The 19,069-nt window shown below is 57.7% G+C and overlaps 1 protein-coding gene across 4 annotated transcripts in view; it reads left to right on the top strand.

Moving 5' to 3' along the window:
• Window positions 1-8,613: 8,613 nt before the first annotated feature.
• ACSF3 (acyl-CoA synthetase family member 3) overlaps window positions 8,614-19,069 on the top strand; it is a 55,286-nt gene continuing 44,830 nt past the window's right edge. For 3 of the 4 annotated variants that reach the window (XM_027620011.2, XM_027620010.2, XM_027620013.2), the window contains exons 1-3: window positions 8,614-8,689; window positions 14,819-15,511; window positions 16,728-16,883. In XM_027620011.2, the coding sequence (XP_027475812.1) occupies window positions 14,846-15,511; window positions 16,728-16,883 (822 nt within the window). In that variant the 5' untranslated portion in view covers window positions 8,614-8,689; window positions 14,819-14,845. The remainder of the gene's footprint in view (window positions 8,690-14,818; window positions 15,512-16,727; window positions 16,884-19,069) is intronic. The other variant, XM_027620014.2, reaches the window with a different exon arrangement.

Here is a 19,069-nt window from a genome sequence, read left to right as displayed (position 1 = left end):
AGCCCCCTGCTACCCTCCATGCATCGTCCCAAGCCAGAAGCACCCCAGCAGCCCAGAGAGGGTGAGGGCTTGTCCGTGGTCCCCCCGCGGATCCGAGACCTGACTAGGACCAGGCCTTGCATCCCACAGAAGGGTTTTCCCTCTGGCCTCTGCAACCCTCCTTCCAAAGCCTAGGAAGGCCTGGAGGCTGCAGGAGTTTGCAGGAAGTGCCCTAAGGATGGCCAGGGCCACATCCCATGAGAGGGCACAACCTCAGGCCGGGTTGCTCTGCCCTGCTTCTAGAAATTTCTATGAACTTGACATGCTCATAGGAACCACTTGCTTTGCTCCTCTCATATAGACCGTGCCTTGTGGCCGGGGAGGTGGGTGGTGGTGTCCCAGCGTGCCCTCACGCCACTGTGGTGGCTCTGCCACCCACCCTTGCCCTGGGAGGGATACCTGTGCTCTGGCCCTAGCCCAGAGGGGCGGTCCCAGCTGTGCTGGCAGGGACATGGCCGGCGTCTGCACCTGAGCCGATGCATGCAGTGCGTGGGTGCCGGGATGTTCTGCCCCCCACCCCAGGACTGGGAAGTGAAATTGTGGTCTGTGCAGGCCACCAGGTGGGTTTTTCAGGGGTGGTGTGGAGGCTGGTCTCCTGCCCAGGCACCTGCATAGACTCAGGTACCCTCAGCAGTGGATTCTGAAGGGCTGGGTCTCAGGGGTGTGAGAAAGAGGCCCCGTCTGGCCCACGTGCCGCCAACCACCAGCTACTGGGAGGCGGCGGCTCTGCAGCTGGATCCCCAGGGTGACTGCGCACGTAGCTTCCGTGTCCCGGGACCCTATGTGGGCAGCCTGCAGGGGAAACAGGCCAGTGCCAGGACCAGCCACATGGTCTGCAGGGTGAGGGCCCACCTGTTTCAAAAGGGTATGGTGTTTCAAGACCTAACACTGGAGCATTGACCAAGTGCAGAACCCGGGGGGCCAGCCCCCAGCCCCCAGGAGGAGCTCAAGCCACCACTCACTCCCAGGCCAGGCTGGGAAGGTCTACTGTGCGGCCCAGTCCCGGCATTCTCAAACTAGGTTCCCTAGAGAACCAGGGTTCTGTGGGCCTCTCAGAGGCTGCCTTCAGGATGGCAGAGCAAAACCCCCAACCCCTGCCCCCAGTCCCAGCAACTCCAACTGCCCAGGCTACATATCCCTGGTGACTATTCTTTGGGGTAAGTGAATGTTAGCCTTCCAGGTAAAAACATTTCTTTTGGAGGAAGGATGATTCAGAGATATATGTGCTAAAAATGTTAACTATGGATTTCATCCAATCCTGTATTTCAACATAAGGGAAACTGAGGCCCCAAGAGCAGGTGTCAGCTCCTGGGATGCCCCCTGCCTGGTCACTGGTTGCTGGTCACCCCTCAGTCACTCAGAGCCTGGCTGGATGGGCTTGGAGCTGGTCCTCCAAGTCAGGGTTTTGTGGGGACATCCCTGCTGGTCTGAACTTCTTCAGGAATGACCCTACGGCTCACAGCCACAGCTCCTGATGTGGGGAGCCCCTCACCCTGCTCGCCCCCGTGGCACTTACACAACCACATGTGTGACCACTGACAGGTGTCCTTTTCGCAGGACTGTGTCACTGCATCTTGAGGTGCTTGTCGTGTCTATGGGATCACCTGGGTGGGGAAGAGGTGGGTGATGAGAGGCCAGCTCATCCCTCACCCCTGGCCACCGTCCCCCACATCTCCAGCCAAGGACAAGGAGCAGTGACTGGGAAGCAGGGGTGCAGCAGGTGCAGACCAAGGAGGGAGGTGGGGTGGGGGGACGGGAATTGCACCTTAACCAAAGAGAATCAGATTTTAAAATCCGATCATTGGGCGCCTGGGTGGCTCAGTCATTAAGCGTCTGCCTTCAGCTCGGGTCATGATGCCAGGGTCCTGGGATGGAGCCCCGCATCGGGCTCCCTGCTCCGCGGGGAGCCTGCTTCTCCCTCTCCCTCTGCTGCTCCTTCCCCTGCTCGTGCTCCCTCCCTCCCTCCCCCTCTCTCTCTCTTTCTCTCCCTTGCAAAAAATAAATAAATAATCTTTTAAAAAAATGTAATCATTGTACTGGTCAAAAGAATTACCTCTCGGGTGCCTGGGTGGCTCAGTTGGTTGAGCGACTGCCTTCGGCTCAGGTCATGATCCTGGAGTCCCGGGATCGAGTCCCATGTCGGGCTCCCTGCTCGGCGGGGAGTCTGCTTCTCCCTCTGACCCTCTTCCCTCTCATGTGCTCTCTATCTCTCATTCTCTCTCTCTCAAATAAATAAATAAAATCTTTTAAAAAAATAAAATAAAATAAAATAAAATAAAATAAAAAAAGAATTACCTCTATAGCTGGGTTTGGCCGGACGTGCAGCTCAGGCCTGACCTTGCTGTCTGTGGAGGGAGCCTCCGTTGCAGGTGCCCGTGGGCACCCCACCCACCTTATCACCAGCACCGGCAAATACCTGCAGGGCAGTGTGAGACCCCTACCCTGAGCTCAGGACAGACCTGCCCTGAGGGCAGCATTTTGTCTGGTTTTCGGGAGGAGGGTGTCCCCATGATCCCTGTGGCTAAAATAAGATGAGGGGTTGGGGAGGGGACAGCCACTCTGGGGGAGCCCTGGGGACGAACAGGCCAGGCCAGTGAAGGTGCAGCCGCGCCAGGCCCTGCAGCTGTAACCACCACGGACACTGTGTGTGTCCAGTGCCAGAGTTCCTGGCAGGGCTGCGTGTGGCCAAGCCATGGGCAGACACGGGGCAGGCAGCCTGGGCCCTGAGCATAGGCACTCAGCACTGCCCCACACCTGGGGCTCTGGTTTGCCAAGTGTGTTGGCCAGAGGAGCTGGGCCTCACTGTGTCAGCCCTGCCCCTCCTCTCCCCACCCAGAGCCGGAGGCCCGTGCCGGATCTACTAGGACACCACCCATGGGAATCGCCAGCCGCCACACAGCCCAAAGTGCCAGCCAGTCATGGGCGACCACTGTGTAATCACGGAGGGGGGTCCAGGTGGTCCTCGTGCCAACACTGAGCTCATGCAGAGGCTCTCGGCCCCGGCTGCTGCACTTGAGTCGCCCTGGGGAACCCAGAGAAGTCCTGATGCCCAGGCCCCAGCCACACCAGCCCTGCCAGCACACTTGTTGTTGGCAAGCTCACAGGGAATGACTCAGGAGAAGGTCAGGGAAGGGATGTGAACAGAGGCCAGCTCCGGTCACTCCCAGCTCCACCACCTACTGACCCTCAGGCCTTGGCAGGACCCTGTGCTCCCCAGTTTAGTTTTCCCCTCCATAAAGTAGGTGCCTCCTAAGTCCCTGAGATGAAACGAGGACACATTATGCCCATGCCTGGCAAGAGAGGGTACCAACCCAATGTGCACTGTCATATTATGGGCATAGGTTAGCACTTTAATCCTCACAGGCCTCTGGGAGCCAAGGTATTGTTTCCTCCACTTATTGGAGAGGAAGCTGACACACTGAGAGGTTCAGCAGTTCACCTAAGGCCATGCAGCTAGTGTGGAAGAGAGCTGACAGCCAACTGATACAACAGTGGTGATGATGGTGATGGGGGTGATGGTGATGACAGTGATCATGTTGGTGGTGATGATTATGATGATGGTGGCAGTGATGGTAGTGATGGTGATGATGGTGGTGGTGGTGATGATGGTTTTGATGATGATGGTGATGGTGGTGATGGTGATGATGGTGGTGATGATGATGGTGAAATGATCGTGGTGGTGGTGGTGGTGATGGTGATGATGGTGATGCTGATGGTGTGATGGTGATATGGTTATGATGATGGTGGTGATGATGGTGAAATGATGGTGATGATGGTGAAATGATGGTGATGGTGGTGGTGATGGTGATGGTGATGATGGTAATGATGGTGATTACAGTGGTGATGGTGATGGTAGTGATGATGGTGATGAGGGTGATGGTGATTATGATAATGATGTTGATGATGATGGTGGTGATATTGGTGATGGTGATGATGATGGAGATGGTGGTGATGGTGATGGTGGTGATAGTGAAGATAGTGGTGATGGTGGTGATGATGGTGAAATGAGGGTGATGATGGTGAAATGATGGTGATGGTGATGGTGGTGGTGGTGATGATGATGGTGGTACTGATGCTGATGATGGTGATGATGGTGGTGGTGATGGTGATGATGGTTTTGGTGATGATGGTGGTGATGGTGGTGATGATGGTGGGGCTAATGATGGTGATGGTGATGATGATGATGGTGATGATGATGGTGATGGTGATGGTGGTAATGATGGTGATGATGGTAATGATGATGATGGTGATGGTGGTGATGGTGATGATGATGGTGATGATGGTGGTAGTGATGGTGATGGTGATGATGGTGAAATGATGGTGATGATGATGATGGTGAAATGATGGTGGTGCTGATGCTGATGATGGTGAAATGATAGTGGTGATGATGGTGAAATGATGGTGGTGATGGTGGTGGTGATGGTGGTGGTGATGGTGGTGGTAGTGATAATGGTGATGATGGTGCTGATGGTGCTGATGGCGGTGGTGATGGTGGTGGTGATGGTGGTGGCAGTGATGATGGTGATGGTGATGTGGTGGTGATGATGGTGATGATGGTGATGATGGTGATGATGGTGGTGGTGATGGTGGTGGTGATGGTGGTGGCAGTGATGATGGTGATGGTGATGTGATGGTGATGATGGTGATGATGGTGGTGGTGATGGTGGTGCTGATGGTGGTGGTAGTGATGTATCTAACAGCACCTACTGCATGGTTGGCAGCAGTTTGTACATATTCACTCATTCAATTCTCACAATTAGCTACTGATCATTTCCAGATACAGATGAGGACAGTGAGGCATAATGAGAGAATAAGTAGCTAGCTTGAAGCTCCACCACCAATTAGTGGCTGGGCAGGAACTCAGAGCATCAGGGGCCTGACTGTACTTTAATGCGGTGGTGCCTATGTGTCTCCTGTACAAGGAACATCTGCCTGCTGCCCACTCCACGTGTCTCCCCCCTGCCCCGCTCCACTCTTCTTGACTGTGAAGGAGGGAGATCCTTGAGAAGTCCACATGGGAGGATTTCGTGGAGTCACTTGGCCTGTGCTGACCCAGGCTGAGGGCTCAGTGTGCTACCCATATCACTGTTGTCACTCTCTGTCATTGCCATCTCGTCCTACCTGTCTCTGTCCAGTTTACCGAGAGCCCAGCTAACCCTGCATGCCGCCTCTGTGGATGCCATGGTGTTGGGCCAAGGACCAGCCTGACCCTGTGGCTGTGGCGACGAAGGGTGTCGGGGGTGCCCAGCCCCTATACTCTCTCCCGAGTGTGGGAATCCAGGGGCAGAGGTTCCGGAGGGACCGGATAGAGTCTTGCACAGGAAGGGCCCTGGCAGGGCACAGGACCATGCGGTCCCTCTTCTTGCCCTTGGGGAAAGGGGACCGAGGCACAGAGGGGCCAGCCGGCGGCAGGGAGAGGACAAGCACACGACGTTTGTGCCGCGGGCTGGCTGGCACCGAGCCCACTCTGGAACGGCCTGGGGCTCGGACGGAGACTGCTCAGGTTTAAGAAAGTACTTTTTAATTTTTTAAAAAGATTTTATTTAGAGAGGGCATGAGCGGGGGGAGGGGCAGAGAGAGAGAGTCTGTCGAGCAGATTCTGCACTGGGTGCGGAGCCTGACACAGGGCTCAATCTCATGACCCTGAGATCGTGACCTAAACCAAAATCAAGAGTCGGACACTTCACTGATGGAGCCACCCAAGGCGCCCCAGAAAGTACTTTCATGCTATTCTCACTCAATCATAGATTGTTGTAAGCAATTCTAGGATTCTGTATGGCTTCCCTCTTACCCTTTCGCTCCCCTCATTTGCCAGGCCTGCTGTAGGACATGTGAGGTGTTTCCTGGCTTGTGGCGGTGGGGAGTAGCACGGCCATGAGCCTCTCCGAGGACAGAGCTTGTGGGGATGACTCATTCTTTATGGAGGTTATTGGTCTGGCATTATGTGGGGTAGAGTCTGATCGGAAGCAGAGCGACATGTGTGTCTGGTTGTTTGTCAGCCTCACAGACAAGGTGGGCATGCAGCAGGCGGCCCGGCCGTGGGTTCTGTGTTTGAAATCCCAGCTCCGTCATGTGGTAGGCGTGTGAGTGTGGACAGATGCCGTGACTTCTCTGAGCCTATTTCCTCATCCGTGAGACAAGGACAGTGCAGCCCTTTGCCAGACGTTCACATAGCTCCTCGCCTCGCTGCCCTCGGACCCCTGCCCGGAAGCACCTCCTCAGAGCGGTCCCAGGGCCTCTGTTTTGAAAGCCTTCGAGGCCACCTTGCCAGGCTTGATTCTTCTTCAGAGCACTTACTGTCGGCCTCGGTCAGCTTGGGCGGCTATAACAAAATGCCACACTCTGGGGCCTTATAAACAGCAACCACTGGCTTCTCACAGTCCTGCAGGATGCAAGGCCTACACCAGGGCACCAGCAGGGCCAGAGTCTGCCGAGAGCCAGCGTCCTGGCCAGGAGATGTCACCTGCTTGCCCTCACGCAGCACAAAACAGAGGCAAGCTCTCCCGGGATTCATCAGGGGGCTCTGCCTCACGCCCTCATCTATCCTAACTGCCTTGCCAAGACCCCACTTAACATCTGAACTCTGGGGGGACACAAACATTCAGTCCATGACCTCATATGGCATGTGCCTTGTTCATGTGTCCATGTACTCACCACTCACTCCCCGCCCCCCTGCCGTACAGCAAGCCCGTGAGCTACAGGAAGGCGGGGCTCTACATCCATGTGTCTGGAACACGCCTGGGAGTACGTGGGCATCTCCACAGACACCCACCCGGCCGTCTCGTGAACTGCCACGAGGCCAGTGGAAGGCCATGGAAGCACTGGGGGGCAATGATGATTTACTGTGCCTGGTGGGCACCCTCACTTGGAGGTCCCTTTGGTACATTTCCAGGCCAGAGGCAAGAATACAGCCACCCACCACGGCGATGCTGGGCAGGGGCTCCCACGGGGTCAGAAGAGCCATAAAGTTTACATGAAGTGCTTCCTTGTTCCCTCCCCCTTTAAAAAATGATTTTATAGTCTACTTATCACAGTTATATGCAGAAACCCTCCCCCTTTCTGCCCAGAGGTGACGCTGAGTTCCTCCATGTGCCTGAACAGCCTCCACCTGTGTCCCTGTCTCTGTCTGCCCCTGCGGTGGACACTCCCTGCTCACTCCCTCCACACCCGGCCCTCCAGGCGCACCCTTCCTGCATCCCATCCCTCCCTCCGAGACTTGGCCATAGACTTGGTTAGGTCAACATCAATGTTTGCAGGGAGTGGGTACCTTGTAAATGTTTCTGCGGCTGTGAGTCTGTAAGTGCTGTGGGGAACAGATTTCTAAAACAACATGATCTCTCTGTCTTGGCTGCACATCTTCCGGTGTTGTCTGTATGAATCGTCACCCTTTCTCTTGATCCCTTTTCTATGGGATTGTCCCTCTTCTAGGCCCAAACTCTCCCTCGATTGTTCAGATCTCGAGTACACGCACCAGATAATCTGCCAGGTTCGTCTTCCCAGGGATGGCCGCTCCCACCTGTGAGGTGGGGTCCCCAGGAACAGGAGCGGGGCCAGCAGGGAAGCTGGGCTCTCTGACTCAGGCTTCCACGGGAAGCAGGCGGCAGGGGGACCAGCCGGGGCTCAGTCATCTGGAGTAAAGTAAGGGTTTCCAGGGCCCCCCGGGGTGGCTGGCTCCTGAGGGATTTTGGAGAACGGAGCAGGACTGGATGTGAGCTGGGAAAGAAGAAGGAGTCTGTAGGACTGAGCCCAAAGTCCGCTGTAACTGACAGTCCTGGAGGCTGGAAGTGGGAGACCAATGCTCGGGCGGACTCTGTCTGGTGAGGACCTGCTTGCTGGTTAATGGTCTGGCTGCGTCCTTGCGCAGCCAGAGGGCCAGGGAGCTCCCTCGGGCCCCTGTTGTCAAGGCAGGAAGGTCCCTCATGGCCTGAGCACCTCCCAGAGGTCCACCTGCTGATAGCATCACATGGGGGGTTAGGTTCCAGCCTGAGAATTCTAGGGGACACCCACATTCAGCGCCTAACAGGGAAAGTGTCTGACTCTCCAACACGCAAGTGAGCTGTCCGGGCTGTAGTTCGCATCTGGCGTGCGCACGCTCTGTGCCCGCTGAGCCGCTGCGGCCCAGGCGCCCTCCCCGAGCCAGGCCTTCTGCGGCCCTCCACCCAGGAGCCAGCCGTAGCCCTGCTGGTTCTCCTCGGTCTCTCTTTATTTCCTCTCTCCCTCCCCGAAGCCGCGCTCTTTTCCGAATAGGACCTCCTGCTTGGGCCCGTTTCCCTGTCCTTCCTCTGCCCTTTGCATCGCTCGGTCTTTCCGTCCCCCGAGTCCGGAGGGTTTGCTCCAGGCTGCGCGCCCCAGGGCAGCGCCGTCCTCCCAGGAGGCCCGCCCGCACCGCAGCCCAGGGTGGACCGTGGCGACGCGGCGGCAGTCCCGCGCGGGACCGGGCCGCGGGGCAGCGAGGCCACACCGAAGCCAACACCCCGGCTCGGCGGCGCGCGGAACCTGCCGTCGCGGAGCGGCACGCGCCGGGGGACGCGCTCGGGCACCGGACGCGGGGTGCGCGCGCAGCCGCAGTTCCGGTTCCGGACTGGCCCGAGGAGGAGCGCGAGGAGGGGCGCGCACGGGAGGAGGAGGAGCGAGTGCCCCGCCGGCCGAGGTAGAGCCCGCCGCCCCCGGGGCCCCGACAGGGGTCCCCGCGAAGGGCACCCCGCCCCGCCCCAGGGGCCGCAGGTGGCCTGTGTCACGTGCTGTGCTAAGTGCAGTGACCCCGCCCGAGGCGCGGCGCCGGGGGGCTGTGCGGCCGGGGGGCGGGCGGTCCGCCCTCAGCCCCCGTTACCCGTTACCCGTTACCGGGGCGCTTCCTGTCCCACGCCTGCAATGAAGTCATTTGTGTTCCGCTCGGGCCTGCCGTGCGCCCGAGTGTGGGGTGCACCTGCGCACGTGGGGACCGGCCCCTTTTGCAGGCCGGCGGGTCTGGGGACGGGGGTGACAGAGGAGGGCCAAGCCGGGTGTGGGGTGCACCTGTGCACATCGGGCCTCGCCGCCTTCCTGCGGGGGGACGGGCGGTGACAGCGGAGGGCCAGCCGACTCTGGGGTGCACCTGTGCACATCGGGGGCTCGCTCCCTTCCTGCGGGCCGGCGGGTCTGGGGACGGGGGTGACAGCGGAGGGCCAGGCGCTTGGAAGGCCCTGTGAGCAGCCACCTTCTGGTAGGCAGGGGAGACAGTGAGCCAGGTTTCAAGGGTGCTGAAGACTTTGCCGGAAAGGGAAGGGGTGAGAAGTCAGAGCTGTTCTACGCGGAGCTGTGGAAGCGCAGCCCACAGAGGGGAGATGTTTGTGCTGGGGCCCAGGTGGGGCCCAGGAGCAGCAGTGCCACCAGCGGGCATTGGGGGGGCCCTGGGAGGTGACCTCTAGGACGAGAGGGCCCATGCCCCAGCGCCCTCTTCAAGACCAGCTCAAGTCAGTGGAGTCAACTTTGGACCTGGGGTAGCAAGCTTTATCCCTCCAGATGGCATTTTTGAGATGGTGTTTTACTTCCTAATATGGATGTAGGTTTAAGCATATAGCGTTTAGATTTGAATGCAGTGTTCATAAATGCAATGTGAATGTCCATCACTTAAAAATATAACCTTGAAAACCCCCGAAACCACAGGCTTGGTGTTGAAATGAATGCCTTCCACCACAAGGAGAATGTGGTCCTCTTGCACCCAGGCCACAGAGGCAGCAGACCACAGGAAGTGCTGGGCTCCGCTTTATATTCGGGTTCTGGGGGTGGAGGGGTCAGGCTGGTGTCGCCCATCAGGTGCCATTTTATTCATTTCGAAACCAGCCACCTTCGTTTGAATGCAAGTATCACTCTTACGAAGCACCGTGCTAGGGGATGGTGCAGCCACTGGTCCCCCTTCTGTGCAGCCGGGCCGTCTGTCCCTGCACTGGCTGTGCAGCAGGTCTTGTCATTACAGATGGGATGGGAAGGCTTACGCACGTGAAGAAACTAGGAAGAGAGGAGCAGATGTCCAGGTGTGTGTGAGTCTGAGACCACAGGTGCCACCGTGTGTCGGGCAAGCCTTCTGCAAGGCCCACATGCTCTGGTGGTCTGCCTGAGAGTCTGGATGGTCAGGATACCCGGTCTGCCACGTCTCTGGCCGGGCACCTGTGGAATCTGAGAGCAGCGTGTCCCCCTCTGGGAGAAGGAGGGCTGGCCCGGCTCCCCAAAAGGCAGATTTCTGTGGTTTTGCCTGAGTTTCTGTCACATCGCTGCACAGTGATGCTGCTTATCCTGGGCTGGCTGGCATGTTGAGAGCAGTTTTGTGAAGCTGGGTAACTGAGACAGCGAAAACCCATGGCCTAATTACATGTACTTGGTGGCCGTGTCCCTCCAGGCTGTGCCGCTGGGGGTGACAGGGAACCCCACAACCAAAGGCCCCGTGGTCGAAGGTGGGGCTCTCTTCCTGAGGGTTCCAGAGGTGTTTGGGAGGGGGAGACACAGTCATCTGCCCTGAATAGATTGATGTTTTTGTTTGTTCAAGGCAGGGTCCTGATCCCCTTTTTTTTAAATGAGGGAGTGAGTTCAGGGTCACATACCTGAGTGACTTAAAGCTGTTTTGAAGGGATGGCCCCATGCTCCCAAATGTTTGGTGGGAGAATAAATTAGTGCAGCCTCTGGCGGCGGGGGGCGGCGGGGGTGACCTCTGGCTCTATTTACTCAAATTAAAAGTTATTTTTGTTGAGGCCCCCCGCTGAGCACTGGGAGGGCATCTTCTGAACTACCCACTGTGAGCTCAGGTGCACGCGTCCCGCATCTCCTTCCTGCCCCAGCATGGGCCCAGCAGCCCCTCCTCCCTCGCAGCTGCAACCCGCTGCCCCTCCCAAGACAGCGAGCATGCAGCCTGCAGCGCCTGGCCCAGACTCTTCTCCGACTGCTGGCTGCAGACACACTGCCTCCTGTGTGCGTGTGTCCCTGCAGCGGGACTGACGACGTCGCGTCTGCACAAACCGTCTGTGAACCAGAAGTTCTAACCAAGAGAAGAATGCTGTTCTCTCATTGCTGTTTGCATCCATCGTTTGAGAAGTCAGAGAGCTACAGATACTTTAAAACCCCCTGTAGGGGGCGCCTGGGTGGCTCAGTTGGCTAAGCGACTGCCTTCGGCTCAGGTCATGATCCTGGAGTCCCGGGATCGAGTCCCACATCGGGCTCCCCGCTCAGCGGGAAGTCTGCTTCTCCCTCTGACCCTTTCCCCTCTCATGCTCTCTCTCTATCTCATTCTCTCTCTCAAATAAATAAATAAAATCTTTAAAAAAAAAAAAAAAAACCCCTGTAGGTCCACCATCCAGAACAAAATTTTTTATGGTTTTGTTTTTTGTGTGTAAAAGAAAATACTAATACCAAAGTTGAAGCATCTCCAGTTTTAAAAAACAAATGACATGTATTAGGCTTTTAAAAAGACTGATCGTAAAAGTCATACATGCTCATTGCAGAAAAATTGGGAGAAAATTGGGAAGTGCTAAGAAAAGACAGGTATCATCTGCATCCCTGTAACCTTATGAACACCTGGGTGTTTACCTTCCCGTCCTTGGTGGTCTTGCAGGACGCTACCTAATGGCCAGCACACGCCCTCCACAGCTGACCGCCACAGACCCCGTCTGGACCCTTTGGTTTAGACCCAGTTTTCAGTATCATAAATAACGCCATTGTGAGCATCCCCTCTGTGCGTCTCTGATTGTTTTCTGAAGACACGTTTTAAAGAGAACAGCCATGGGAACAAAGCTTGTGTATTTTCTGGAGTTTTTTGTCCCATCTTGGAAGTGACGCTGAATTACCCTTTTGGAGGGCTGAGTTGATGCCCTGGGGCCCGCCTAGCCAGAGGGGCCACCCCCAGGTCCTGGGGGCAGCCTGGGTTGTGGCTGCTGGGGCCTGTGGAGTTGACTCAGATGTCAGTGTCTCTGGGCAACCCCCCATTGTGGACGCTCCTCACCGCTTGTCCTATGGCCGAATTGGGGGTGTGGGGGGACCAGCCAGGCCTGGGCTTGGATCACTGCTTCTCCTGCTGTTTTGAGGTCTCAGGCAGGGGACTTTCTCTCTCGGGTTCCCTGGGGGCTGTTGTTGCGACTGCCTCTTGCGGCGTCCACCCACAGCCCTGCTATGGAGGCCATCGAGGCCCCGCAGGGGAGGAAGGTGGGGTCAGCCCCGTTTGCCTGTTCTGTGTTGCAAGTGCTCGGGCTCCAGCTTCTCACTGCCACGGTCTGGCTCAGGATGCTGCCGCTCAGGATGCTGCTGTCCCTGGAGAAGCAGGCAGTGCGTTCCCCTCTCCCACTGAGGGAGGCAGGAGGTGTCTGCTCTTTGAGACCCTGGAGGGGAGACCCCTTGTGGGGGAGACGTGGACGTGGGTGTGGATGAAAGGAGAGTGGCATCGATTTCTGTAGCTGTGGGTCTGGCACCACCTCTCATGTCTCCCGGGACAGGGGTGGAAGAAGCAGCTGTTTCCGGCTACCAGGGTGCCCTATTCCTTAGCACCCCGGAGAATGGTGTCCCCTCCAGCAAGCATCCCGGAACGTCTGTCTTGCACTCTCCCCAGCAAGAATCTGGCCAGAAATGCCGTGTAGCAAGTTTTCTGTTTGCAGGCTCTCTTTGTTTTGTTTTGTTTTCCCACCGCCGGTAGAGCAAACAGGAGGATCTGCGAGAAGGGAGGACAGGAAACGTGTCTCGGCTATGCGGGTTTGCTCTTCAGCGGCTCTCTTTCTTTCCAAAACTGGCATATCTGACGTGCTTATCACATTTACTGTTTCCTTACCATGTGTCAGGTTTCTTTATGGTAACAGAAGTCCGGAGGTGTGGAACCAGCCCCAAATCCACCTCTGAACCCTGTGTAGAGGTCGGGACAAGGACGCAGAAGTTGTAGGACGCTGCGGCTTTTGATGACTGCCTCTTTCACCTGGAAACAGTGTGGGTCTAGTGCATTTGAGAACCGACCATTCGGTGGAGGCTGTGGAATGTTGAGGAATATTCGCACAGGACCTCGAAGCAAACAGCTGCAGCTGAGAGGGTCCTCAGCGGCTGCGGGGTCTCCTCCCATGTGGCCGGCGCCGGAGCCTCTCCCTGCTGGTCTGCGGAGGGGGACTGTGCGGAGCCCCCGCTGCACCACAGCCGGCACACTGAGGGGCTCCCGTTCCAGGCGTAACCCCATTCCAGCAATCCTTCCTGCCGTGCAGCTTGTTTGTTTTGTTAGGTAGTTATAAAGTACTGTGTATAATCTGTTCTTAAATTAAGAACAGAGAACAAAACTGTTTAGTGCTCATAACAAGCAATAACACATTAGTTTTCCCCTGTAGCAAGTTACTAGGAGAGAGAAGAGTGTGGATCTGAGCAGGGGGAGGGCTTGGGAGATGGAGCGGGAAGGAGGCAGCAGGGGTGCCTGGCCCCCCGCCCCCCTGCCCAGGTCATTCCTGCGTGTCTCTGTTCTGCTGGGCCTGTCGGAAAGAAGACTTATGGCTTCTGTTTTGCTGTGTTGTTGGCGGGCAGGCGTCCTGTCAGCTGGTGGCATTCAGAGGTGCCCTCTGGGGTCCCTGTGCCTGGCCCCCGTGGGAGCGGCGGGCATGCAGTCCATGGGCAGATGCGGCTGCCGGCTCTGCTGTGCTTGGCTGGGGGAGGGAAGGCCCAGGCTGGGCTCTGTCTGGGACTTGGGGGCTGAGCAGCCTTGAATTTTCTTCTGTGTGAGATAGGGTCGAAGGTGGTGTCCTTGTTTCCTGAACAGGGTGCTTGAAGGTGAGGTTGAGAGGCACAAACACGTCGTAGCATGCGAGGTGCATTTTCACCGTCAGTGTCGAGTGGTCTCCTTAGAAATCCCCGGGGACAAGTGAGTCGCGGAGCCCAGAAAGGTGCTGAGGCCCCGGCGCTGTGCCCAGGGAGGGAGGCAGTTACCCCCTGAGCACCAGAGGCAACGGTGGGGAAGAGCAACCCCTGAAGGAACTGTGGAACGGGGGATTTCAAACCAGAGCGAAGGGTTGTTACTGACCCTGTGGGCCGCCCTGGCTCTAGGAAGGAGCCTGCTGGTTACGCTGGGGGCAGAGTCCAGGGTAGCAGGCGGGCTCCTGGCCTCTGGAATTAAGCTGTCCCTGCAGAAGCAATCTTGGAAGTGTGCACCCGTCCCTGTTAAGTGCCGACGCCCACGGCTCTCCCCGTGAGGCACTGTCCCGGAGCAGGACATGGGCATGGAGCCAGACCCGCGGCAGGACGCTGCCTGGCCCTGCCTGGCTCACCCTTCGCAGAGGGAGGGAGGAGTCAGGATTCAGTTTAAAGCCAGACTGACACCCCGGAGACGCGTACACGCACTTTGAGACTCTGCATGCCACTGTGTTCCCGAACGCTTTCCCTGTCGGAAGTGCACGGGGCAGAAGCGGGCCGTGTACTGAGCTGCGAGTGCCGGATGGACAGAGAATGGGTGCTCAGCAGCCCTCAGGGCTTTCCCCTCTTGGCTAGTGATTTTCCAGCTCAGATTTTTTAAAAAACCATTCTTCAGAATTTACTTTAAGGGCACTGAATTTGCTTTTCCTTGGTTTTATCGAGTTTCATTGTTTTAGAATCTTGTATATTTTTGAAATCTGTTGCTGAGAATAAATAAAAGCTGGAATGTTGGACAGTAAATCCGGACGGTGCTGTATGGTGTGTAGGGCCTCCTGTGTGGGGAGGTTACCTTGTGAATGAGGTCGGGCAGGCTCTGTCTGGCCGGGAGGTGAGAACAGATCGGTGGCAGTAACTGGCGCTCCTCTCTCTTCTGGCTCTGCCCCAGGTACATTGAGCTGGACGTGTGTCCGCGATGCTGCCCCACCCAGTGATGTCCTTCCGGCGCCTGCTCTGTGCCATGGCCTCCCACCGGCCCGCCCCCTTGAGATGCGGAGGAAGCAGCCCCCTGCACACGGCCCCAGCCACCTGTTCTGACAGGAGTGCCCCTGTGTTCACCCGCGCCCTGGCCTTTGCAGACAGGATTGCTCTCGTTGACCAGCATGGCCACCACACGTACAAGGATCTTTACTACCACAGCCTCCGCCTGTCCCAGGAGGTGTGCCATCTCCTCGAGTGCGCTGGCAGGGACCTCCAGGAGGAGAGGGTCTCCTTCATGTGCTCCAACGACGTCTCCTACGTGGTCGCACAGTGGGCCTCGTGGATGAGCGGGGGCATTGCTGTCCCCCTATACAGGAAGCACCCCCAAGCTGAGCTGGAGTATTTCATCCGGGACTCCCGGAGCTCTGTGGTCCTTGCCGGCCAGGAGTACGTGGAGCTCCTGCGCCCACTGGTCAGGAAGCTGGGGGTCCCGTTGCTGCCTCTCCCGCCCACGGTCTACGGTGCGGCGACCGAGGAGCCTGGGGAGTGGGAGGTGTGGGAGCGGAACTGGAGAGACCGAGGCGCCATGATCATCTACACCAGCGGGACCACAGGGAGGCCCAAGGGTGTCCTGAGCACTCACCACAACATCAGGGCCATGGTGAGTGCTCGCGTGCTGCTGTGCTGGGGCCTCTGGGGGTGGCCTGTCTTGCCTTCCCTAGGCAGCCGCCCCGAGCTGCCACTGTTCTGCCCGCCCTCCCAGAAGCCTGCCGCCAGAAGTGACCACTAGTCCTGCGAACCCGCGGGGGGATGGCTCTGGGAAAGGCGGGGGTGGTCCCTCAGGCTGAGAAGGACTTAGGGGCCCACCGAGGGCTCCTCAGGGCCGTGCAGCCAGTGAAGGACAGAGTGGCCCATACGCAATGGTGAGGGTTTCAGAGGAAGCAGCTGCGGAGCGAACATTCAGGATGTATGGTCAGCACTGGGAAACCCGAGCACAGGCCTCGGAGCCTACGTTTGGGCACTATTTTCATGTTCTGTGGCCTCAGCATCTCAGCCAAGCTCCCCAGCTATTTTATTTACCTGTCATTTATGTCCTCCCTGCTTCCAAAAAATATGTGTGTGTACGATCCAGACTCTCGTATGCTAGGAGCAATAAGAGAGATGCTCAGAACCTCAGAGATGAGGTGTGAGGTCAGTGCCATTGAGTCTCAGGGGTAAACAGTCCAGGCTGACTGCAGGCATGGCGTCATTGATAGGTTTTCTTTGTCTCCTGCAAGATACTTTTTGTCTGGAGAGACCATCTGTTGACTGGTACCTGTAAGGGGGTGCGTACGTCACGTGTGTTTGCCCGTAGCGTTCACAGGGGCATGCGGGCAGCGTCCTCACTGGTGATTTTCAGAAGATTCCAATGGGCGTGTTTCATGGTGCTTCTTACTCAAAGCTCAAGATGTGGCAGAAACGCAGCTCCAGGTCCTGTGACCGACCGTTCAGCTGCGGTGAGGGAGGTTCCAGAATCAGGCAGGCAGAGCAGGCGGGCGTTCGGATTCAGGCCTGGAGTCTGCAGATGCCCAGAATCCCGGGGCCCGCTGGAGCCAAAACCATGCTTCAGACTGCCTGGGGGAAGAGCCACCAAGAGCACGTGCGGAGGACTTGGGACCCCCCCCACACCAAAGCCCTGACCTTGTCCAGCTCTGTTCTTGGACGTGGGGGTCTGCAAGGGAGCCAACAGACCCTCGGGCACATGGCCACCGTCCCCCTCAGATGCCCTGAAGGGCCGGGCGCCAGAACGTGAGCCTCCCCGCGCCCCTTCCCAGCTGGGGAGGCTTCGCTGGCCTGGTGGCTTCCCTCCCGTCTGAGGCTGTCCTGTCATCCCACAGGTGACGGGGCTGGTCCACAAGTGGGCATGGAGTAAAGACGATGTGATCCTCCACATCCTCCCGCTTCACCACGTGCACGGCGTCGTCAACAAGCTGCTCTGTCCCCTCTGGGTGGGGGCCACCTGTGTGATGCTCCCCGAGTTCAGCGCACAGCTGGTAAGTTGGGGACAGACTCTCGCCATGGCTGGATTTGGGTGCCCGTGGCGCCTTCCTCTGCAGTGTGGACTTTGCCAGCTATGCAGGTTCTCTGTTGCTGCTGTAACAAATGATCCCAGACTGGAGGGGCTTAAAACAACACAGCCGATTCTCCAACAGTCGTGATGTCAGAAGGCCGTCCTGTGGAGTGAAAGTCAGGGTGTGGGCGGGGCTCCTTGCGTCCGGAGAGGCTGATTCCTGCTGCTTCTGACATCTAGCCACACAGCGCCCTTGCCTTGCGGCCGCCTCACCCTAGGCTCTGCCTGCCTCCTGTGGACCCTGTGATCACATCAGGTCCACCTGCATGTCCAGGGTCCCCTCCTTTCTCAAAAGCCTTAACCCCATCTGCAAAGTCCCTTTTGCCACGTGAGGTGACATATCCATGTGGATTAGAACAGGACGTTTTAGGTCCGTTGCTCAGCCAAGCACACCAGCTTTCCTTTATTCTGGAGCGGGAGGTCCAGCTGGGGGCCCTTTGTCGATCCCCGATGTGCGCATCTCTGCAGCATGCTGTACCTTCCCCACCCAGCCAGGCCAGCAGGGCAGGGCCCCCACCGCTGAGCAGAGCGCAGTGATGAGGATTCTGCTTTGCAGGGAAGACAGACCTGGTCAGGTGCCGACCTGCCGCTGGACACTCTGCGAGCCTCAGTTTCCCATCTGTCTTGGTCGAGGCCGGGTGCTGCACAGACCGCCCTTGGTGAGGGCTGCCGGGCATGTGTCCTGGGAAGCACCACCCTGCACAGCTGGCTGACTGTTTCCTCCACAGGGAACTGTCTATTTGAAAGAGACCTGAGATTTTTGTTGATTTTCGCTATAACTTATGTGATGATTAGAGCTTTTATTCGCAGGGAAAAGGTTGAAAAGAGAATGTTGAGGTCACGTCATACTAGTTCTCAAAACACCAAATGGCCAGATTGCCAAAGCAAAGAGCCCAGGACACCCCTGAGGCCGGTTGGTGGCTGTGCAGGGCCCGTCCCACAGGGTGGACCATCCCCAGCCGGAGGAGACCGAGGTCGCGCTCCAGGCAGCGCTTACCTAGTACTACAGCTGCTTGAAGTCTCCTGGCCCATCGGAGGGTCTGTTGGGAAGAGCACCCAGGTTCCCTGCCCAGCAGCTCAGAGCTTGCATTGCCTCACGAGGGGGCCCCAGAAAGCCAGGGTCCTTGGTCTCCAGCGTCCAGCAGCGTCCACCTTCCTGCCTCCCTTAGGCTCGTCCACCCCTCGTAGCCCAGAGCCTTAATCCACAGGTGATGTTGGGAGTGGGAAGGAGGAGGCTCTGGGGCCAGGCTCTTGAGAGCAACACAGCCCAGACAGCCTTCCACCTCTCTGTCCCTCAGTCTTGTTCTCTGAGAAAGAGGACCAGTGTGAGCCCTGCCCCAGGGACGTGCAGGAGTGCCCAGCACACATTGGCGACGTCACAGCCAACACGGACACCTCTCCCAGGAAGACAGAGCGTGAAGAAGGGGACCCTTTCTTCTCTTGCTCCTGCTAGAGTTTCAGTCCAGAAGGAACTCACAGCGTATGACCCAGTGAGCCTGTTTGCTGACAGCCGATTGTAGGGGAGTTTAGAGAAGGAGTGGCCATTGACAAAACAACAGAGGTGGAGGCCCTCGGGCCGAGGTGGTCACTTCGGACCCGTCCCAAGAGCCCAGGGCACAGCTCTGAGAGGGCTCTGGGCCTTCTCTCCGCTCCTTCAGCTGCCACAGCTCTGCCTTCATTGTTTGTGTTTTGTTTCGGAGCTGCAGGATCCCGGGAGGTTTTAGGGGAACAGAGAATCTGCAGCTTGAAGATGCCTTTCAGGGCAGCAGTCTGGGGCACTGTCCACATTCTAGACATAAAGGCCTCCCGGCAGGCCTGATGAATGATCCCCGCCCCCCATGCACACGCCCCTTCTTGGCAGGGCTCTGACCCAGGGCCCTGTTCTCCCCAACCCTGACCGGATGGCTGCTGTGGCCTGGATGAATGGGCTGGGGGAAGGGGGTCACCTGAGGCTGTGGGGCTGCTCAGCAGGGAGCATCCTGACAGGAGCCACAGCACAGTGGGGTCCCTGCAGAATGCAAACTGCTCGCCTCCCCAAATCCTCCATCCCCTTGGAGGACTTCCAAGGACCGGGGGCACTCGACACAGCAAAGACGGTGCCCTGCTCTC

Source organism: Zalophus californianus, chromosome 17 (genome assembly GCF_009762305.2).
Source record: "Zalophus californianus isolate mZalCal1 chromosome 17, mZalCal1.pri.v2, whole genome shotgun sequence".
Classification (NCBI taxonomy): Eukaryota; Metazoa; Chordata; class Mammalia; order Carnivora; family Otariidae; genus Zalophus; species Zalophus californianus.
Note: the sequence above shows the minus strand (reverse complement) of the source record. Positions and strands in the feature narration are given on the sequence as shown.